The sequence below is a fragment of the Dermochelys coriacea genome, chromosome 20, assembly GCF_009764565.3.
Source record: "Dermochelys coriacea isolate rDerCor1 chromosome 20, rDerCor1.pri.v4, whole genome shotgun sequence".
Classification (NCBI taxonomy): domain Eukaryota; kingdom Metazoa; phylum Chordata; order Testudines; family Dermochelyidae; genus Dermochelys; species Dermochelys coriacea.
The window spans coordinates 16,690,169-16,714,025 of NC_050087.2; the positions used below are offsets into that span (position 1 = coordinate 16,690,169).

At 47.0% G+C, this 23,857-nt stretch overlaps 1 protein-coding gene across 1 annotated transcript in view; it reads right to left on the minus strand.

Annotated features, from left to right (window-relative positions):
• Positions 1-22,868, minus strand: part of CACNA1A (calcium voltage-gated channel subunit alpha1 A) — a 155,932-nt gene extending 133,064 nt beyond the window's left edge. Inside the window, 2 exon segments of the mRNA XM_043506938.1 lie at positions 21,027-21,256; positions 21,259-22,868. Of these exon segments, the coding sequence (XP_043362873.1) occupies positions 21,027-21,256; positions 21,259-21,393 (365 nt within the window). The 5' untranslated portion in view covers positions 21,394-22,868.
• Between the last annotated feature and the right edge of the window lie 989 nt (positions 22,869-23,857).

The window sequence follows — 23,857 nt, forward strand, 5'->3', positions numbered from 1 at the left end:
ATGTTAAGAAAAGATATTAATTGAAACACCTTGAAGAGGCACTCCCTTCTCTCATACCTTAATGGACTCTATCATTTAGAACCTAAAATTATTTCACGAGGATAGAATGACAAGCCAGGAACAGAACCTAGGAATCCTGGCTCCTAGTCTCTGCATTAGACCCCCACTCCTCTCTCAGAGGTGGGGAGAGACCCCCAATTTCCAATCCCCTCTTGCCCCAATCACTAGGCCAAGCCTTCTCCTAGAACCAGAAATAAAAACCAGGGGTCCTGACACCCCAGGCCCAGCTCTAACCACTAGCCTACACTCTCACCACATCTGCTGGGACTGCTGAAGGGGGTAGCAAGATGTTCTAGTCAGAACCATGTTTATTTATTTATTTTGCATTTATTTTGATTCCCTAAAATGTGCCCAGCCGGGAGCTCTGGGTCTACAAACAAACTCTTCCACTGAAACAGCAAGACAAGGTGGTTAAAATGGGGGCCACTGTACAAACTAACCAACGCTACACACAGTAGCCTATTCAACTACCAGCCCTACCACTCAACTATTGGGGAACAGTGCTACTGGACAGGGTGAGGGGGGAGTAAATTCACACTAACTGCAAAAGTGGGGACCCTTCAGTGAGAACACCCCCCCGCCCCCGCCCCCGCCCACACACACACACACACACACAACTGACTCAAGTTTAAAGCATTAGCTCCACCGCTTCACCGGATCCCAGTGAGATCATGGGAAGAGAGAAGAAAGTGTAGAACTGGGCTCAGGTGAGGAGGAAGGATCAGCTGCTGTTTGTGGAAATAGGTCTGTTTTGAGGTCAACAGGCTACAGCTCCGCAGAAGGAAGGCACTACAAAAGTGCAAAGGATTCATTATTCATGGCTATTACAGGGAAGTTGATCCACCTATGGATGAGGCACGTGGACACAGGCCAGGTGGGTCATTTGTGCACAGCACCTTCCTGTCAGTGAGCGAGAGAGTGGCACACACCCTGCAAACAGGACAGAGAAAGAGGGAGGCTATCTGCATCCCCGGTGCCTATGGAGGGGTGGGGTTCTTTTGTTTCGTTCCCATAAGAAGTCACCGCGCCAGCTCTCTTGTCTTGGAAGAACACACAGAGGGATTGTTGGAGAGCAAGATGAATATGCCGGCCAGGGCCATGATCCTTTTATTAAAAACACAGATCAGGGCTGAAATATTCAACCAACCACCAGCAAACATACCAGCAGGAGCAATTCTACAGCAGCTGGACTAGATAGGTAGGGGCCTCTCTCTGGGGACTCTGACCCTGATTCTCCCCTCATGCCCAGTTTTACCCCATGTTAGCCCACTGGCTTCAGTGGGATTCTCCTGATTTACACCAGTGTAAATGAGAGGGCAATTATGTCATATGTAAAAATGCCAGGCCAGCATTGGTGTTGACTTCAAGGGGAGTTAGACTTGCACAAGCCAGGTCTGTTATGTTTCTAACCACTGTCCCTGAGCAGGGTGGCTATAGCTACCTATTTAAAAGCTAAGACAACATCTTCTGTTTCTCTAGCACCTTGGATCCCCAAAGTGATCACACAGGGACCACTCAGCCACCTCAGGGTTGAGACACAGCAGCTGTTTAATAGCCATACACAACACTGAAGTTTGAGACAGGACATGAGAAACCCTACTGCACTGTGAAGGGACTGTGTGTGAGAGGTTCTCATCAATTCCAATTTTGCACTTTATTTATTGTCTACCTATGGGATGTGTCAAGCCCCAGTCATAGTGTCACTGTGAGGGACACATCATGAGACAGTCCCAGTTCCAAAGAACAGGTTTCAGAGTAGAAGCCGTGTTAGTCTGTATTCGCAAAAAGAAAAGGAGTACTTGTGGCACCTTAGAGACTAACAAATTTATTTGAGCATAAGCTTTCGTGAGCTACAGCTCACTTCATCGGAGCTGTAGTTCATGAAAGCTTATGCTCAAATAAATTTGTTAGTCTCTAAGGTGCCACAAGTACTCCTTTTCTTTTTGTTCCAAAGAAGTTACAGTGTAACATTTACAAAAGCACCGAAGTGACTTCGGAATAGGGCTGGCCAGAAAACAGGAATTCCCTTTCAGAGAAAATGTTCAAGTTTCAGAAATTGTTTTCCTTCTGTGTCAGGACAAAACCAAGACCTTTCCGAACTTTTCCGAACCTTGCATGAAAAGCCATAGAGAAAGGGGCTCATTTCCTTCAGTAGCCAATAGCCCTGTGGTTAGAACACCTATATGGGATGGAGACAATGGTTCAAGTTCCTAGTCTGTCTGATTTAGAACAGAGGCTAGAACTTAAATCTCCCATATGATTGCCCTCACCCTAAGGTTGTACAGTCAGTCTCTATCAACGAAAATTTAATTACTTATATAAAGCAGAACAGCTCCAACAGGAGAGACTGAAAGGGACTGGTTCAGAGCAGTGACTTGACACTGGATTGCCCAGTGCCCTAACCCCTAGCTACTGGCTATTATGGGATGGTGGTTTCAATCTGTAGTGTCCAATATGTTCTCACAAAATGTTTTGGTTTTGATGAACTGGCATTTTCCAGCAAAATGCTTTTCGTTGAAGAACTCCCAATTACCTCGCGTTAGGAGTCTCAGGCCCCAGGGTTTAAACGGTATTCAGCTTTTGCTCTGTTTAGCATTGCAAGGCCTAAGTGATTTAGATGGCCAAGTCCCATTTTCAGAAGGGACACCTATGTTCCATTGACTTTCAAAGACTTGGGCTGTTAAGTGCCTAAACCATTTTTGAAATTGAGCCTTAGGCTCCTAAATCCTTCAAGTGCTTTTGAAACTTTTGCCCTCAGTCTACAGATTATGGCATTTTATTTTAACTAGCATATCAATCAGACCCCAGTGTGAGCTAATCCCAAATCAACTTCACTTTGGAAATCAAAGTGCTTTAAAAAAGTGCAAAAAATGCCTCAGACCAATTTGCGCAAAAGTGTAAAATGTAATAACAGTGAGTCCTTTAAGAAAATCTGAAATCACTTCCAAGGCAAGGCCCTGGCTCGGTGCATCAATCTTTATGGTTGTATTTCAGACCAGAAGTGGAGCTGACTCAGATTTTACTCCAGAAGAACAGATGGCTCCACTAGTTGTTAACCAGACACATGGGTCATCAGCAATGTTTGAGCTTACAACAATCAGACTTGTAGCAAAGGCGTCTGCCACTTGAGCAAGGGAGTAGTACCATTAGCTAGTGGCAGCAGTAGGCTGTTATCCTCAAAAGATGACATGACACAAACTTGGCTAGTTAATTTGCACTAGGATTAAGTGGAATGCTTCTTGCTTCACTTTTTAATCCATTTTATTGTACATAAAAAAATGGTTGACTGATGTCTGCAGCCTCTTCTTCCCATGTCCTCATGTGACCAGAAATCTATACATATCCTTACCTGTGTACACCTTCCTTGCTACCATCACCCTTAAACACCAGAGGGTACTACGGAAACCTACACCCACTCACTACAGGTATGGAGACAATCCACTGCATAAACAATACCAAGACACCTACAAATGCATCAGCCCCTACAACCACTAATGTGGTACTGAAATCCATATACATGTTCCTCTTCCTTTCACCCTCTCCAAAGGTGTGTTACTGAATTTCACACACACACACACACTTCCCCCTAAAGACTATGGTCATTTATTAGAGAAAACTATAGACACGCAAATTCTCAACCCACAGTGTGTAACAATAAGCTGTGTACCGGTACTCAGCTATCACCATGTTTAACAGAAACATACTCAAACCAAACCCTCACATCTCCCAATCACCACAGTTTTCAGAGTAGCAGCCGTGTTAGTCTGTATTCGCAAAAAGAAAAGGAGTACTTGTGGCACCTTAGAGACTAACAAATTTATTAGAGCATAAGCTTTCGTGAGCTACAGCTCACAAATGCATCCGATGAAGTGAGCTGTAGCTCACGAAAGCTTATGCTCTAATAAATTTGTTAGTCTCTAAGGTGCCACAAGTACTCCTTTTCTTTTTGCAATCACCACAGTGTACTCAACATCTGCCATACAGTCACACAACAGGCCCGGTAACACACCTAGGAGGCTGCACACAAATTCTGCCCTTCACAATTACACACCCAACAAGTAGGCTAATGGGGTCACCTACGACATATGCACAGGGAGCTCTCAATCTGCCTCCCGGGGGCTCACCTCTTTTAAACAGAGCTAAAGGAAATGTGAAATACAGATCTTTATAACCACTGTATTGTCAGGAACAACTGATGAACACAACTCCAGGCTAGTGGGCAGCTGGGGTAAATGTGGGCCTGACATAAATATGGAAGCTGAGCAGTTTGTACAGAGACAGCATGAGCACCATGAGATTACACCTTGACACAGAGGGCATGTCTACACTGCAACTAGACACCTGCAGCTGGCCTGTGACTTGGGCTTGCGGGGACCAGGCTTAGGTGCTGTTTAATTGCAGTGCAGATGTTTGGGCTCAGGCTGCAGCCTGAGCTCTGGGACCTCTGACCTTGCAGTGTTCATCCACCCGAAGCCAGAATGCCTACATCACAATTAAACAGCCCCTTAGGCCAAGCCTCATGAGCCTGAGTCAGCTGGCATGGGCCTGCCGCATTTTTTACATGCAATATAGACATACCCAGAGTCAACACCAACCAAAAAATACATCGCACAGACACATGCATACCAAGAAATACACCCAAACACACACTCACGTACGGACATATATACATGCACATACTAGAAAATCCACCTACACATAGACACACATACACATACACACCAGGAAATGTGTACACATTTACACAAGTGCCTCCAGACACAGATTCTTGCACACCCCAACACCCCATACACCACAACATACACACACAAACCCCATGCAACCTAGTGCCAAGTCTTCTAAGAGATCAGTACCCTGCAGCTCCCATTGAGAATAGAGAACGAACACACACACAATAACAACAGAAGCTGCTTGGGTGCTGGACTTGTGTGAAAATATGGCCCCAGTTGTGGTTATTGAGCCCCTAGACACTAACCACAAACACGTAGACACTGAAACAAACAGCCTTCAGAATTCAATAGATGCCACGTACAATGAAGCAAGCTGGGACAGCAGATCTGAGTTTCAGATGTCTATGACTGACCTGTTCCCAGACAGTCACCACTGCACCACCCTGATGGCTCTTTTCACAATGTAGCATCTTTGATGATCAGATGTTCCTGTGGTATTGTTGTACCTTATATTTTGCTACACTCCCAATCTGTGTCCTTTTTGCTAACAAAAAATGAAATATGGACCTGGAAAAAAACCCTCATATCCGTACAGAGGAAAACTCACGCAGCCCCAGACACAGAAACACTGCGTACACCTAGACATGGAAAAATCCCATATACAAATGTCCAGTACAGCTACAGACAGAACCCCTCCAGCCCCAGCCCCAGCCCATACACCTAGACCCAGAAGCACACATTCCTTGACATTGAAACACCTCCTAACCGTAGACATGGAAACACCCATAGATAACACCTCCCCCCCCATGCACCTAGAAAGAGAGGCATCCAGACACGGAAACACAAAATCCTAAACACATGCACACCCCATGTACCTACACACAGAGACTCCTCAAACACGTAGACACACACAAATTTCATATACACTGGATAACACACATCCACATCATACACCGGAACACAGAAACAGACTGCACAGACCCTTTCGCATAACTCCTTCTGTTGTAACCCTGCCCCAAAGGCAGACAAAGCCCTTTCCACAGACAAAGGGGCGGCGGGGAAGCTGTTTTTTCCCAATGCAGGACACTGGGCAGCAGTTCAGCTTCCCATACCTGGCGCTACATGTCACACATGTCAACCTGTGCAAGCATCCCAGGATAGCCAATCAAGAGATGCCAGGCACTAATTAAACAGAGTGTGTAACCAGCTCATTAGGAAAGTGCTCTGAGATCCCTGGGAGAGAGGCAGAAGAGAAAGGAGAAGTGTTGCTATTAGAGCACTTAGCCTGGGGGGAATCTGAGTGGTCCTTGTGTATGTGACAGAGATTATTAATTATTATTATGAATTAGTAAAGTGCAGCAATGAACAACATCCCAACCCATACAGCCATTCTCCTCCGCTCAGAACTGTCTCATTCCGTTACTATTACCTCCTTTCTCTCTGCTCTGACAACCCCATTTGCTTTTTCCTTAGTCTACAATATCCACAGACCGTAAAAGATTCCCAGCCTGAGGGCCTGGCTGGCTCAAGAGAATGGGAGATGGAGCTTTCCGCCACAAGGGTACCAGTGTGAATCCAGCCCTGGTCAGCAGTGCCTGAAGCATACCACGCATCTGACATGGGCTGGGTGGCCTGTGTGAAATGAGCGTGGTGGCTCTCAGTGTGGTTCTTAGTGGGACAGGGATGCTCCATGTCACAAAAGTAACCACATTAACTCTCCTGTTTGGTGTCCTAGTAAAGAGGCCAGGTTGCGAATGAGCTGTTAAGACTGAACTCCCCTCTCACTCTAGAGCGCAGCTGAAGCACATGGGCAGGGGGAAGTGTGTGTGTGTAGGTTGCACTGCCTCCGCCCACACTACCTCTTCTGTGGATAATTCAGCACCAGGGCTGTCAATTCAGCCATTTAAATCACTGCCCTCACCACCCTCTGTCTGATCCCATAGATTCTGTGCTGACTTCAGGATCGGGACTAAAGGTCAGTGACCCAAGGGGATATGGCACATGGAACCCAAGATCTCCCCTGAAGGCAGCTGGCAGGCAAGACCTTTATGCCAAAATTAGCATCTCATGCAACTGATACCCTGAACTTTAGAAACAAAATATCCTGAGAAGAAAGCAACAAAACCTGTCTCAAGCGACCATTCAGCAGGGTGACAGAAATCACAGGAGATGTGGTCCTGTCAACCTCAAGTAATGCTACCGAAAGCAGAGCCACACTGGTGTGAGAGGAGTATATTTGGGACAGTCTTGGGAGTCAGGACAGTGGTGTGTGGCCAAGCTGCAGGCTATGTACTTATCTGGCCCTGCTCACCATTTTATCGGAACGCTTTGCAGACTTTAATGAACTTATTCTCACAATCCCCACCCCCTGTGAAGTAGACAAACATTTTAACCCCATTTTACATATGGAGAAACTGAGGCAGGGAGAACTGACTCACCCGAGGTCACATAGGAAGTCAGTGGCAGAATCAGGAATGCAACCCAGATCTCCTGAATCACAGTCCAGGGTCTTATGCTAATTTATACTGCAGTAGCAACTACAGACCCCAGTCAAGTATCAAGGCTCTGCTGTGCTAGATGTTGGACATGCATAATGGAAAGAGGGTCCCTGCCACTAAGAACTTGCAATCTGTGTACAGGAGAAGAGACAGAAACTGGATGCAGCAAAGCGAGGGGGGGAGGACTATTATGTTCTGAGTTTGTTCAACACAGAGCTCAGTGGGTCCTGGCCCAGGACTGAGGCTCCTTGGTGCTACCCGTAATTCACCTAATAAATAACATACAGCGCCCAGCCCCCTGGGGTCCTGGCCCATGACTGAGGCTCCTGGGTGCTACCATAATACACCTAATAAATAACGTACAGCACCAGCCCCATGGGGTCCTGGGCCATGACTGAGGCTCCTTGGTGCTACCATAATAATAATAATGGTAATATAATGAGACAATTATTATTAGCACAATAAGCAGCAGTGACGGCACACCAGCCCCATAACCATTGCTTGTCCTTAACCTTGCCTTATCAGCCTTCAGTCCGTATTACAGACTCTATTACATTATGTGACAAGTGAATTAAGGGAGGAGACACATCACAACAGAACCTAGGAACTAATCCTGACCTAACTAACACATTGAGGTTGCTCAACTTGCCTCTTGGCCGTTAAGGAGCATTTTTATGCTTTGCCAATATTAACCAATCAATCCTGTCTATGCTCCTGGGAGGCTGATCTGTATAATTATTTCCACATTTTACAAATGGGGAAACTGAGGTACAGACCGATCAAGGGCCAGAATTTCAAACATTTGCCTCTTCCACTGCGGCACCAAAATAAGGGGCTACATTTTCTGAAGAGCTGAGAGTTCACATGCCACAGTCTTCTGAAAAGTTGGAGCACAGCTCTCTTTCAAATCCAGAACCTAGAACCTGACTTCTAATCAGATGCTCAGACCACTCGACTACAGCAGTCTATAGCAGGAGTTCTCAAACTTCATTTCACCATGACCCACATCTGACAACAAAAATTACTACATGACCCCAGGAGGGGGGACCAAACCCTGAGCCTGCCTGAGCCCCGCCGCCCCGGGAAGGGGAGACAAAGCTCAAGCCACACTGCCAAGGTGGAGTGGCTAAAAACAAAGCCTGAGCCTTGCCGTCCAGGGCTGAAGCCCTCAGGCTTTGGCTTGGGCAGTGGGCTTGGGCTTTGGCCCCAGGCAATGGGGCTCAGGCTTTGGCCCTAGGCAGTGGGGCTCGGGCTTTGACGCCATGTGGTGGGGTTCGGGCTTCCGCCCTGGGTCCCATCAAGTTTAATGCCAGCCCTGGCAACCCCATTACACTGGGGTCATGACCCACTTTGGGGTCCCAAGCCACAGTTTGAGAACTGCTGGTCTATAGGAAGTGGGGGGGGGCGCTAAACTGGAATAATTTTTCTCAAGCTCCCAAGTTGTTGAAGGATCTGAGACAGGGAGCCTAGGCCTGAACCTAACCCCTATTACCATCCTATCCGAGCACCTCCCAATCTCTAATGCCTTTACACTCACAGTGCCCCCTGAGGTAAGGCAGCGATCTTACTCTACCCATGGAGAAATCAGGAGCAGAGAGGTGAAGGCCCAGATCCTCAAAAGTATTTAGGCTTCACTGAAATAAATGGGAGTTGGCTGTTTAAATAGCTTTGAGGATATGGACCTAAGTGACTTGTCCAAGATCACACACAATGCCCGAGATAGCACAGAGACTTGAACCCCACTCTCACAAACCCTACAGTGGGGCCCCGAGCCATGGCACCAGCCTTCCTCTTGCCACAGTGCTGCTGGGTCTTTGCAGAACCAGCCCTCAGATTTTGCCAGATCCAAGCCAGAATCACCCCAATTCTATTCCTATGCGAATATTCAGGGAAATATCCACACACCCTGGAATCAGCCCATCTTCCAGAGGGTCCAAACTACTATCCACCAGCGAGCCAGCTGCAGGGACTGTACTGCCCTTTTGCGAGCCTGCCCTCCGTCCAGCTTCCCATCAGGGTGCGCTCTGGCAAACTCACAGTTCCTCTGGAAGAAAAGTGCCTTCTTCCACACCAGGCCTTACTGTGCCAGTATGCTAACCATGACTGACACTCACTCACTCGCACTGCAGGGACTGGAACAGCTGCGGCAAGGCAATGCACGATGCCTGGAGACTCGTGTGAAATGCAGCGACTCAGAGTGAGTTGTTACCTTCAAACCAACAACAAAAGAGAGAGAGAGAAAGCCACTAAAGTAAAAGCATGTCGGGAAAAGGGACGCAACCCGAGCTAGCTTCATTGCAACGCAGCCCCTAGAGCAGCAAAGCTAACAGGGGCACTGAGAGCTGGTTTGTAGTCCCCATTTTGTAAAGGAATCCTGCTCCCATGTACGGACATTCAGGGGTGGGGGCTGAAAGGAGGGGAGTGGGGGGACTAGTGACAAAAATGTTGCATCCGTCTCCCCAGCTCACACCCTGCTGCTCACTGTGTGGCTAGAGCAGGTGGTTGCATCTCCTGCTCATCCTGGAAAAAGATGGGGAAAGGGGTAGCTAGAGATGGTGAGTTCTCTCCTCTTGACAGGTAACTTTTAAACACTGGAGCTACATCCGCCCCTCACCACCCCCATATCTTCTACTTTGGAGAAAGGGACAGCTGCGCAGGTTGTTCCTGATGGAACCTCAGGCCCCATGAACCTCACCTACTCCTAGGAAAAGCTGCACCCCCAGCACTTGGATCAGCCTTGTTGTAAGACTCAGGGGCCATTTGAGCAAACCTGGGCCCAGTGAACCATTCTGCATCACTAATAACAATCCTTTGCCCTCCCTCGCACCTGCAGTCTGAGGATCTCAAAGCCCTTTGAAAATACAAAAGATTTAAGCCAACTTGAAAGGTCGAGAAACTGGGGGATAGAGCTTACTTAGGGCCATGCAATGAGACAGTCCGAGAGGTGGGAATAAAACCCAAGAGTCCTGGCTTAGCATGCCTGGCTTTAAGCACTGACAACACCAGCTCACAGGCCTGCTAAAGGAGCCCAGGTGCCCTGGATCTCTGACCCATGCTTTAAGCACTATAAACAATCACCCACAGGGCCCTGAAGCTGTGGTTCACCATTCCCGAATTTAACTGGTAGGCCCAGAACCCAAGAGTCTTGTCACCCAGTTCTCTGCTCTAACTGCTAAGTAACACTTCCTCCCAGAGGGAGGAATACAATGCAGGACACCTAGCTCTCGGCTCCTCACAATAACCCCTAAATAACACGCCCTAGGAGCAGAAAAGAGAACCTGGGAGTCCTGACTCCTAGATTGCTTCCCCTGACAGCTAGAACATGCTGCCTTCCTCACAGGGCTTAGCTTCAGGACTCCCACCTCCTTGCCCACTGCTTCAACCACTGAACAATGCTGGAAATTGGCAGTTTCATGCTGTTTTGACTGAATTTTCAACAGAGATTTCGGGCTCCTTTTAAGCCAACGACTCAGAGCAAAGCTGCAGCAGGGGCGAGAGGATGCGATCCTCGCTTGGAATGGATGACCTGCCCTTGCTGAGTCCTACCCAGCGCTGCTTTTGTAATAGCAAAGCTGAGCCCCTTGTTCAGAGCGGTAACAATAGCCTGCAGGTGCTACGGATCCCATGACCTGACAAACGTCGCCCCTGCTAAATCTAAGCTGCCATCGGCTGTCTTTCCACCCACAGATGGGACAGTCCCAGAGGCTCTTCCTGATCAGGAATTGGGGGAGGGGGGGTGAAGGGGAGTTTTAATTTTTGCAATCAGGGAAAACTCTAGAGGCAGGTAATTCTAGGCGTTGTTTGCCTCAGCAGAAAGCTGCCTCTGAGACGACTGTATGCAGCTAGCAAGATCCAGACACTTTTGCATGTCTTTGAGGCTCCACCTCCTGCTGTTGCTGGTAAGGACAAAGCTGCATCCTCTCACAGGAAATCAGGCGCAGGGATGTGATTTCAACCCATTGGCAGGGACGCTGCTGCCTCACCGGGAATGGAGTGTGGCCCAGCCAAATGTGCCAACATCCCAAGAGCTGCTGGAAAAGCCAGCAGAAGGATGGGTCATTGGCTTAAGGACCAATACTCCCTTGAGAGTTATGGGGCCCAATACTCCTTTGAGAGTTATGGGGCCTGGCTCAAATCTCTTCCCTATTAGGGTATGCACGAAAGTATGGGAGTCTGCATAAAGTGACAGGCACAGATTGAGCTTGAGCAGAGAGACAACACCACAGACAGCGTCTTAAATAATGATTTCTAGCTCTTACTATCCATGCATCTCAATAAGGTTACTATCAGTATCCCCATGTTACTGATGGGGAAACTGAGGCACAGGAAGGGGAAGTGACTTGTCTGAAGTCACCCAGCAGCCAAGTTAGGAATAGAACCAGGCTCTCCTGAGTCCTAAAACCACGGCTTTACCTAGTTAGTGCATACTACTTGCCAAGTCAGCCACCTAGCTCTGCATATGTGACAGCCGCCATCTTACCCAATATGCCAGGGACTGAGTCAGGGATCTTCAGTGCTAAAAGCATGAGTTTCAATAGCTTGAGTTAAAGCTCCCTAGCTGGAGCTGTAGCACACCCATATTTCCTGTGGATTGGGCACACGGCACACAATGTCGAGTGATTACACCCACGTACCTCCAAATGTGAAGAGAGGTTCCAAGGGTTCAGAAGAGGAATGACAGTTTAACACACCATCTCTCTGCAGGCCCACTTTCCAACAAAACTGACCAAAGGATTTCCCCTCCTTTCACACACAGCACATCACAGCTTGATGTATTTCTGCTAAGGTATATCACACTCTGGCCTCCACTTCAGCAGTCATTTCCCCTCTCTGGATATGTCATCCTAGGTAACACTGAGCTCTGACATTAGTGAGAGTCATTCATGCTAGCTCTGGGGCAAATCCATGCCCTGGTGTAATCCTGTTGAACTGCCCAACTTGAATTAAAAAGCAAAAGAACAATTTACAGCGTTCCTGAGACCTAGTGTTCAAAAGTCATGAGTTTGGCATCAAAAATCATGAGATCTTTTAAAAATAATAATCCTTGGGGTCTTTTCCTTTGCCTTCTGGTGTTTGACCTGTAGGAGTCACATTTCCAAGCTTTTCTCCATGACCAGGAGAACGAGAACTGTACTGTGTTTAAAAATTAAAAGCTGAGATGCTGATGTAATCCTGGGACTTCAGGAGCTGGAGCTCAAACCAAAACACCAGCTATCACAAGAGAGCTGGCAACATTGGATTTCCAGCTAGCCACCAACAGCCTAGTTCCATTGGTCAGACGCATTCTGTATGGGCCTGATTCTCCCATCACTGTTACTGGTATAAACCTCCAGAGACTCCTGTCAGGCCAGGGGAGCTAATGTTGTGAAAGCAGAATGCATGAGATCAAAATTAGACTTCTATATTTATTTTGGACATTTATTTATCTACCTGGGGCTAGATTCTGATCTCAGTCACACCGGTGATAAATCTGACTTCTACCCCATAGACTTCAAAGGAATGCCTCCAGCTACACACTAGCATAAATGAGATCAGAATCAGGAACACCTGGGCAGTACATGCTAGTTAAAAGCATGCCCCAAAAGGACAAAATATCAGCCTCTGCCATGGACACTGTCTGCTCAGATTTGGGCATGAACACAGATTCTGTCAAAACGAGTTATTTGTAATTCCAAAAGAAATGGTTATTAAAAATAAACATTCCCATTTAGCAGGGCATACTTTAGGGCGCAGTGTGAATCAGGAAAATTGATTATAAACCAAATCAAAACTGAGCTCACTCTTTTCCAAAGTCGGTGAAATATACAAAAACTTGCATCTGGTATAAAAATAGTGACAAGGACATTGGGGGCCAGATCTTCAGCTCTTGTAAATCAGGCTAGCTCCAACACTTCTACTTATTTGCAAGAGCTGAAGATCCGGATCTGATCTCATCAATCTTTGCATTTAATCTCAAATGTAAGTAACACGATGAAGGACAATTGTTGTTGTTTTAATTATATGTATCCTGATTCCTAGTTGCCCTGCACCTTCAGTAATCAAGTACATAAACGTGAAGGGAGTGCAAAATGGGTGTAAAAAGCTACCTCATTAGTATGGGTAGCATTTGCACTGGTACTGCACCAGACAAGGGTAAATCAGGCTACGTTCATGTTTACACGTTGGGCAAAGAGATGTAAAACACCATTTTGATGTGATAGAATTTGCATCCAGTTTGCATGCGTGTAAATGATGCACGTTGTGGTACAGGGGAGAATCAGGGCCGTGATTTTTTCTAGCTGACTGTGCAATCAGAAGAACCAAAAGACAGTGGAAATTTTACAGCTGCAATGGGGGGGATGAATTTTGTAATGTGTAAGAGCTGTCTCACAGATACCAGTACTCAAGGGCTAAGAATTTGGGTTGTCCTTTTGCAGAGCAGCTCGCTGTTTTTGGCTGAACTGCAAACCCTCACTCATACAAGTCATCTGATTTCAAAGAGCAAGGGGAATATGAGCGAGCCCCTTGGTTTGAATGCTGCAGGAATGGAGGCCTGGAGGTTCTCACTGGAAGATGGACTCTTCCTCCCGTCCCTGTAGATCCAACAAAACCAAGGTTTGTCAACCTTCAGGGCATGGCCTTTTTACTCAGGCTAGTTCTTGTGGGAGATCAGTGTTAGGGCCTGTGGGTGTTGCTAGAGTTCAGCTTAGCTAACTATGGTCACTAGGTTGGCGTGGTAATCATCCCTGATTTCCATGGAATGACATGAGAAACAGATCCATCTCACTAGCCCAATGTATCTTTAGGACCAGAAGCGGAAAGCTAGATACAGATGTACACTGTATGGGTAGTATATGCTCCTGGGCGGAGATGCTTCCTGATGCATTTTAGCCAGTAGCAAATTTGTTTATGGCAGAGTTCTAAGTCCTTGCAAAACGAGGGTACTAACAGGAATCCAGACTAAAACTTCATAGGAAGCCGCTCCCAGGTGGAGACACTACCAGGCGAAACATACATGACCCCGATCTCTCCTTGAGACTCAACTCAGTTGCATCGCCTGTATGAAGTGAGCCAATGGACAGAGGTTAGATGGAGGGGGAGACGGGCATAGCTTATTCCTACTTTATTGTATTAAAAAAATTAACCATTCCACTGTGTCTAACATTTACAGATTTGAATGTGATTCTATTTCTCCCTGATCTTTTATCTGTCATAGTCTTCTTTAGCCTGTTGGTTCCTCTGGGCAGTGACTGTTTACTTCTATGGTTTTGTATAGTACCTAGCGTAACGGGGCCCCAATTCTGACTGGGGCCTTGGGGGCTACTGTGATGGACATATTAATGCTAACAGCACACACACTGCAATGGATCTGGCTTACAATCTTTCATTGTCTAAGCAGTTCCAAAACTGAAGGCCTAAATTCAAAGCGTGTTGAAGTCAAGGGAGACTTTGCACTGATCTGATTAGGCTCTGAATTCAGACCTCATTCCAAAATCATTTGAAAAAACCTGCCCAATAATTACCAGCCTGAAAACTAAGCCAACTAGCCAGGGTGAAAATAGTTGCGCCGCCAACCCCCTCCCCCTCAGAGCAACCCCCATTGCTATTCAAGGGAATAATCAGCTGCACGCACCTACGTAGTTCATTTAATGGTACCATATCGACAATCAACTTTCTCCTTATTGATCTAACTTGTACTACAGCACGGTTCTAAAGGCCTCTACCCAGACTTGAGCCTCCTCAAGCTAGGCACTGTACTGAAGGAGTTCAACCCAGTCCCTCCCCCAAAAAAGTTACGTAACCCACGGGCAAGGGGTGTGCTACAGCACTCCATTGGTGCTTAATCCCCAGAGGAGATGAGTCAGGGAGCTGTAGCAGCTTATACTTTTAGCTCTGGAAGTCCCTGGCTCAATCCCCGGTGTGTCGCTAAGATGGCGTCCAACACACTATGAAAAATGCCCTGACCCTACAAACATTAATACACGTTTCCTTTACTACCAGAAGCAGTCCCAGTAGTAAAGTCAGGCATGCCAGATGTCTGGAGCATCAGGGTCTAGACAGACAAAGGGTAGGGGAAGGAAAGCATCAGCCCCCTTTCACAGCTGGTGAAACTGAGGCACGGGAAAGATGAAGTAATTGCCCAAGGTCAACTTCTGAACCTTAGCCCAGCATCTTAACCATAAGGCCCCCCTCCTCCAGTTGAGTGTTAATACTATTTTTAAAATGTAAGTTAATTGCTAGGGCAGGACAAGTAACAGGAAGCACGATCTGTTGACTACGTTAATCCACAGATTTCCCCAGCATTGGTGGAACAGTTTTGTCACTGAAGCGTATTGATCAGCTACTGACCACCAAAACAAGGATCCGTAACCAACCCTAGTGAATCCGTCAAACAATATCCCTAGCGAATACTGTTCATCCAGTCCTGCTGATATCACTGCTCCATAGGCTTTTGTTACCCTCTTTTCCTCCCTGTCTTCACGCCACTTCTTCTTTCCTATCATAGATCACAGTGTGTCTCTTCCTGAGTAGTCTTCAATGTCTCTGTCCTCTTTTCCTTCTCACTCCTTCCTCCTACTGTGTCTCTCTATTTTTCTTTCCCTACTTTTATATTTTCTCTCTTTCCCACGGTCACATACATTCTCACTCACACCTTGTTTATTATTATTATTTGGACTGCAATAGCACCTAGTAGCTCCAGTCATGGCCCACGACCCCACAGTGCTGGGCACTTACCTTATTTATTAGGTGTATTATTGTAGCAACTAGGTACCACAGTCATAGACCAAGACCCCACTGTACTAGGGGCTGTCCATTATTTATTAGATGTACTACAGCAGTGCTTAGAAACCCATCACAGACCAGGACCCAACTTTGCTGGGTGTTGTACAGCCACAGAACTAAAGATGGTACTTCCAATCTACGTACACTGTACTTCTCTTTTCTCACCTATTCCATTCATCTCTTCTACTTTCTCACTCACCCAATCTCACAGTCCCCCATTCACCCACAAAGAAGGGTTGGAAATTTGACTAGATACCCGATGGCAGAGGAGTAAATGTACTAGTCACGGACCAATCTAAAAGTGGCAGTAGCCAGGTGAGAAGCCAACCCTCCCTATTGAACGGCTATGAAAGGGAAAAGTTTTCTGGGATTCCTACCAGGGTACATTCCTTGGATCTACTCAGGGCTCCATGTTTGGTATCAATCTCTGGCTAGCAGGTGTCTGCCTCCATCTCCTCACAAACCCATCTGCTACTAGAAAGGAGAGATTCTTCTGTTTTCCCATCTCTAGATGCTCCTGGCTTCTGCATGAGGGGTGGGGATAGTAGGCGGTCTCCCTCTCTTCTACCCTTTCCACAAATTCTGGACCTGATTTTCCTCTCGCCCTGGTGTAAATCAGGAATGATTATCATCGAAAATCAATGGAGTTACACTGGTGTAAGTGAGAGGAGAATCGGACCATCTACCTTTTTTTGTTCTCCTCCCAAGGCACCAGAGCGTTCCCCCAGCGGCTCCTCAGAGATTTCCAAAGGAGCAGAGCCAGCAGCAGATTGAAAATGACCAGATTCCCTGAGTTTCATTTCTACCCATAGGATTTACAATACCAGAAGTGAAACTCACAGGACTCTCACCCAGTTGCTACATTGCAGAGCTCTGAGCAGCTGCAACAGAGGCACTGGTGCAGTCTCTGCAGACTAAGGAAAACAGCAGGTCTGTCAGGTTACACTCGTACAAAACTGCAAGGCTTTCTTCCCTACCCTAAGGACAGGCACTGTTTCTTAAATGAAAACTTAGATTTCAAGAAGCTGAGGCATTCACCTGGGAAAGATCCACATAGTGCAAGCACATTTTTTTTAACCCCTGAATTTAGTAATATATGCACTAAATGAATATTTTCAATAGCCACCTAATTCATACCAGGGTTATTGTTTATACCAACAGGGTGCAGACATCCATACAAAGACCTTATTCTGCTGATTAAACATGTACTGGTCAGTGACTCTGGACGTCTGTACGGCACACACAGAGTGCATAATTGTCGACTACACACTCTTATGCCTCTGTCTTTAATGGCAGCTCCAAAATACACTCAAATCCAGTTACACAGAACATTAACAAAAAAGTGTTAATAGTAGCTTAAAAATCTAACATAATTCCACCATGCCACAAAAATTCTCACTTAGGCATTCAACACCTGATCCTGATCTCACTTACTACATGGTGAAACTGGAGTTACTTCCACTTTTTTCAGAGCAATGCAGATTCACACCAGCACAACTGAGTTCTGAATCTCTCCCTCTGTCCTGTTTTACCCAGCTAGGATGAGGTTATCGTTGCTCTTTGGAAGCAGGCTTAGCCTTGTCTAGTCATCTGTTCTAGGAGAACATCTGAACTGCAAAATCTAGGCACAAAAGAGGGTGAGTTGAGAAAGACAGAATTAGCCTCCAAATTTCTCACCTATTGTCAATTTCAGGCAGCTCCAAGACATTCTGTTAGCAGCCTTGCCCATTTCATTCCCCTGGGGTTTTCGGACTTTGCAATGCTGTGCACAGATTCCCCTTCTAGGGGAATGAGGAGTGGAGGGATCATACCGGTAGGTAGTACATAATCTAATCATACAGAAGATGTGCTGAAATACCAAGCAGGCTATTGGCGTGCGAACACCAGTTTGCTGAATACTAGGGCAGTAAAAGTAAGCATTAACAAACAGACTGTAGGGAACAATCCTGCACTGATCACCAGTAATACAGCCTATATGGAACCAAACAACCTTTACTATCTCTAACTTTTGTGGGTCCAGACACAACACAGCAAAAAAACTGTCTTTTGATTGGTCCCCCAAATTCTCCCTGAGGTAAAGGAAGATTTATGCACCAGAAAATTATAGGTCAGATAATTTGCATCTCTCACAAAGCCAGTGCCCCAAAAACAGTATGGAAAAAAAGGATCTTAGCAGAGATCTATCTGCCCATCCATCCTACTGTTTCCTACAGCATTCATCAGCATAGTATCTAAGCACTGCGGTGCACATGCTCAGTTAGCCAGCTATCGGGGTGGTGAATATCTACTGTAAACTGTTTCTAATTGAAAACTAGTATTTGCAAGGCTTGGGTATGTGTCAGGAATCGAGGGGCAGATTCTGATATGAGTTGCACAGGCATAATGCCACGGGCTTGAAAGAAACTGCTCTGGATTTACAGGGTAACCAAAATTAGAACCTGGCGCTAAAATGGGTGCCATATTTCAGTTTTTAAACCAAGTTGAGGAGAAACACATGCTAGAAACTGCTCCTAGAAAGAGACTTACTACCAAAAAACCTTAAGACAGCCCCATTTAGATAATTTTTCAAGACACAGTTTTAACATAAAGGTATCAGACACCAACAACATGCGCATCAGATTTCAGGTGAATACACCAGTATGGGTTTAACATCCAGATAACTCACAATGCTACATAGAACTACCTTGTCCCATCCAGGCACCAAAGCACCTTGCTCACTGCCAAAACTACACCAAGCTTTCAACAGATGCTAGACCTTTATCAACCATATTATGAATAGAAAATGTTTCTTTTAAAACGATACATTCTGAGATACACAGGTGGCTTTCACGCCATATTTGAAAGGGGTGGGGTTTATGTGGTTTGCTGGCTTTCCCTCTAGACAACGGCAAATAAGTAAAAAATCACAATAGAGAATAAGATGTTTACATACCAAAGTTGAAGCATCAGATGCAGAGACAGCAATTTCTCAGTTTCTCCACCCAGCTTGGGAAACCACTTTCAGTGGAAAGACTCCGCAGATATGCCCAGAAGTGGCTCCTAAATCTATCTTCTCACCCTCAACTCCTCCTCACTTGTGAAATTAATTGTACATCCAGGGGCAGATGAAAGGTGGCTGGGGCAATTCCTGTGCTATTCTGCCAATGCAATGTGTGGTCCCAGGGCCTGATTCTGCACCCAAATACATGGGCATATGTTCTGCCAGCTTCCATGGGAGCTCCACCCATGTAGCAGAGGGAAGTGACCCCGACGTCCCTTGTCCTGTAATTCTGCACATAGGGGTTCACAAATAAAACACAATATATCTCTCTCTGGGCAGCCACACATAATAAACATGGGGCAATACTATCTCTCTGAGGGCCGAATTCTGCTCTCAGTTACACCTGTTTAAAGCCTGAGTAACCTCACTGATTTTGATGGTGTGACTCCGGACTGACACTGGTGTAAGCGAGAGCAGAGTTCGGCCCTGTGTATTGATAGGTCTAATTTCTATGTAATGCAAATATGCACCTTGCTGTGTCTGCGGAAAGGCTTTGGACAGTAGCAGTGAGGACCCAAGCTTCCTATCCTCCAGTTACCCAAGATCCTGTCTCATATCCCCACTGCTAATTAGACCTCCACATGCACCCTTTTCCGTGCCCCTCCCTTTGGGCCACATTTCAGCAGTGAGGACTCTGTGCTGTCTGCTCCTCTTCTTCTAGCAGGGAAGCTGCATTAGAGACCATAGATTACTGATCCCTTTTCTCTGGACCAACAAGGGGTTCGCTGAGGAACCCGTTTCTGTTTTTCGTGAAATGGCTTGCAGACACTCACAAAGATGGCAAAGACCCCGGCTCACTGCTCCCCCTTCCATTCCACATGGATGGGCAGTGTTGTCGAGGAACACGCAAACCCCTGCACTGCCTCCCACTGGAAGGTCCGTGGACATGATGGATGCTGGGCATTTACCCATCTGACAGACCCATGTTGCAAGGGAAGCCCCAAGACCCCTGCCCATGAACTGGCTCGCCACTGCCTGTAGTGGAGGCCCCACTCCCAGACTGGCCTCTGCATGTCCTGCCTGTTCTGTAATCCACACCCTGAACCCCTCAACCTGTGGAAAAGCCATCTGACTATGAAATGCCCCTAAACCCCTTACCCTGAGGGGTGGGGACTGGCCAGGGTGTGCCAGGCAGGCTGTGCCCTAGGGAGGCAGATATCATGGGCAAGAACGTTAGCTACCTCGCTGGGGGTGCAGGTGACTGGACTGATGTCGTGGCATGCAGTGGAAGGTGGGGAGTGGGTGCAGAGGTACAGCGTGGGGAGGTGAAGTGCGGATGGAGGGGTCAGGTGAGTTGGCTGGGGGTGGAGATGAATGGGCTGGGGAGAAGGTACATGGGTTAGGGTGGGAGGCCCACATGCCTGGGAGAAGGGGATCCATGGAGAAGGGTGCATAGGCATGGGTGCTGTGTAGATGTGTGGGTGGCGGGAAGCGTGCATTATGGGGTGCAGGTGCCTAGGCTGAAGAGGATTCATGGACTGGGGTGCAGAAAATCAGGTGGGGAGATTCATGAGTTAGGGGATGCAGAGGCATGGGTGGGGTGTATATGTATTAAGAGGTGCAGATGTGTGAGTGGGGGGGATACATACATGACAGGGTGCAAGCTCCTCAGTGGGGGAAGATTCATGGCAGGGAGATGCATGAGTTAGGGGGTGCAGATGCATAGGTGGAGGAGGCAGATGCCTCGGTGGGGGTTAGATGCATCCCGGGGGCAGCTGCTTGGGTGAAGGTTGCATGCATTAGGGGGAGCAGATGCCTGGATCTGGGGGTGCATGCATTAGGGGGTGCAGATGCCTTGGTCTGCGAGTGCATGCATTAGGGGAGCAGATGCCTGGATCTGGGGGTGCATGCATGAGAGGATTCAGCTGCCTTGGTCTGCGGGTACATGCATTAGGGGGTGCAGATGCCTGGATCTGGGGACGCATGTATTAGGGGGAGCAGCTGCCTGGCTGGGTAGGGATGCTCGAGCTCGGGGGTCCCCAACAGAAAGGATATGGCCATTCGGTGATCTTTTTGGCGTATTTCCTCACCACATTATCCTCGCTGAAGAGGAACAGGGACCGGTTGACAGTCAGGCAGTTCTGCCGGACGGGGATGGGGTTGTAGAGAGCCATGGTGCGGGCTCGCTGGGCCATCGACTGCTTGTACATCCTCTGGGCCCCGGGCGGTCCGCCCTGCCGGCTGCCCCCTGCACCCCGGCCGCCTCCACCGCCCGCCGCGCCCCCGGAGCCAGCGCCCCCGAGCCGCCAGCCCCGTAGCGAGCCGGCACCTCGTCTCCGAAGCGAGCCATCCTGCAAAGAGCAAAGGGCCGGGGGTTACGATGCTGAGGATGCTGCTGGAGAAGAAGCTGATCACATCCCATCGGCTGCTGCTGCTGAGGCTGCTCGGGGGGCTGGCAGCAGAAGGAGGGGAATGTTCAGGCAGGAGCACGGCCGGTGAAAGCACCAGAGACCCTGGCCATCCTTCCTCAATCCTCTCTCCTCCCCTCTCAGGGAAGGAACCGATGCGACCCACACACACGCACACACAGCCCCCCCCCAAAAAAAATTGCAATGAAAAAATGAATGCACCACCCTCAAAAAATGGTGCCCTGCAATTAAAATAACAACTCATCGATGCGCCAACCTCACCCAATGGTTTCCAGCTCTAAAAAGAATCATTAAAGAGCCACCCACAAAACAGAATTGCAACCAAAAGAGAAAAAAAAAGCAATTCGCCGCCAGTCCAACCCCAAAAAACAAACAAACAGCAATTAAAAAAAGTCTCACTCCCAGCAAAGTAAATAAATAAAAATAATTACAATTAATATAGCAAGTGCAGCACCTCCTCCCTCCCTACCAAAATTCAATTTAGAAAATTGAATGCACCAACTCCTCACTTCAAGCCCGGGGGGTGGGAAAGTGCGCTACAAATAAATAAAATGGACCCGCAAATATATATTTGCAATGCAATTTTTGGCAAAAAAAAAAATTAAAAAATAAAAAATGCAACCATTCCTCTGTCCTGTTCAGCTTTGCACACTTGAAAACAAATGTATCCTAACATTTGTTTTAAAATCAGTGCGTTCCCCTCAACCTCACCCCCCAAAAATATTAGCATCAGCGAAGAAAATAACAATAATTTTTAAAAAAGCAAAAAAAAAGATCCCCCCCCCCAAGGTCTCTGCTTTCACTTGTGCATCATCCTGCCGTCTTCAAAACCTTGCAAGATCTGGAGAGGAAAAAAAGGCTATGGGGTCTTGTTAAGCGTCTTAAAATGTAGGCTGGATTTTTTGTTTGTTTCTTTTTTTCCTGTTGCAAGTTCACCGGAGGTCTCTGCTTCTGCCTTATTAGTATTTTGGTGTGAGCGCGAGAATGTCAATTTTGCATCATCTTGGAGTTGAATGCAGCAAAGAAATCCTGTAAAATCCAAAAATGAAAAAGAAGAGAGAAGTAGCAGGTCCCATCCACCATCTACTCATAAGGGTTTCCTGGATGCTGCAATGGCTAGTCTTTTCTTCTGCCCTGTCTCCTCCTCCTCCTTCTCTTCCTGGGTTATAGCTAAAATAAGACTGGTGTTAGGGAGGGAGGGACTGGGAGAGAGAATAAATGGAAAAAAAAAAGATCTGATTCACTGGCAGGTTGAGCTATAATGTGCATCAACTGATCAATTTAATGCAAGCACAGACCATCCCAAAGCCTCAGCAACGCTTAGCACATGATGGCCTGGGACCAATCAATTGCTGCTGCCCAACCTAACCCAGTGGAGTTTCTGGGAGAAAGAGAAAGATTGAGAGAGAGGAAAGGCAGGTTGGGGCAGATTTTTCTCCTCCCTACCCACCTCCAGTTTGGAAAACCTAGAAACAATTGCCATTTTCCCTAAGTATTCCCCCAGCTGGATTCTGATCTCAATTACGCTAGTGTAAATCCAAAGTGAATCTCATATGATTTCACTGGAGTGACTGAGGATTCACACTAGGGTAACAGAGATCAGAGTAGGAGTGAGTTACACGAAAGTTTATGCTCAAATAAATTTGTTAGTCTCTAAGGTGCTACAAGTACTCCTTTCTTTTTGCGAATACAGACTAACAAGGCTGCTACTCTGAAAAGAGATCAGAGTCTCTTCCTTAGGCTCCATGGCTAGTTTCTGAGTTCAGTGCAGGTCTCATGTTTCTTTGGGGGGCAAGCAGGGAAAAGGAGTGAGTTGGCCCTGATTCTCCTCTGAATTTACACCAGTTTTATGACAGTGTAAGTAGGAATTACTCCTGATTTACAAGAGTACTGAGGAGAGGAGAGCCAGAGTGTGCGTGTGTATGTGGGATGTAATGCAATGAGAAGCTAAGCAACCTGTGCAAACTCTAAACAAAACTGACACATTCCTTGAAAGAAAAATAGCTGGGAGGATTCTGTGATCTCAGTTACATTGGTGTAAATCCAGAGCAACTCCAGTGGCCAGATCCTGGGGAGTTTCTGATTCGCATTTTCCATCTTTATTTGGGCAAATTCACTTTCCCTCCCTTCAGTGGGTGCTTGGCCTGAGTAAGAAGTGAGTAATCTTGGAGTAAGATTGTGCCCCCCTCTGTTCAGATTTTAAATGAAATCGCTTGGTGGGGTATTTTTAATATAATTTTCTAAATTACCACTGTGCAGTCTCCTACTACAGCCAGTGTGTCATGTCCTGCTCCCAATTACACCAGAACATATTCACTCCTAAAATGAAGTAAACAAAGTCACTCCAGACACAAACTCCAGAGCAGAGCAGAATCTCATCTCCAGTTATTTTTTTGCTTCCCCTGCATAGGACTGGGTGCTCTTAACTCCCACTGACCCGCATGAGAGTTGAGAGTG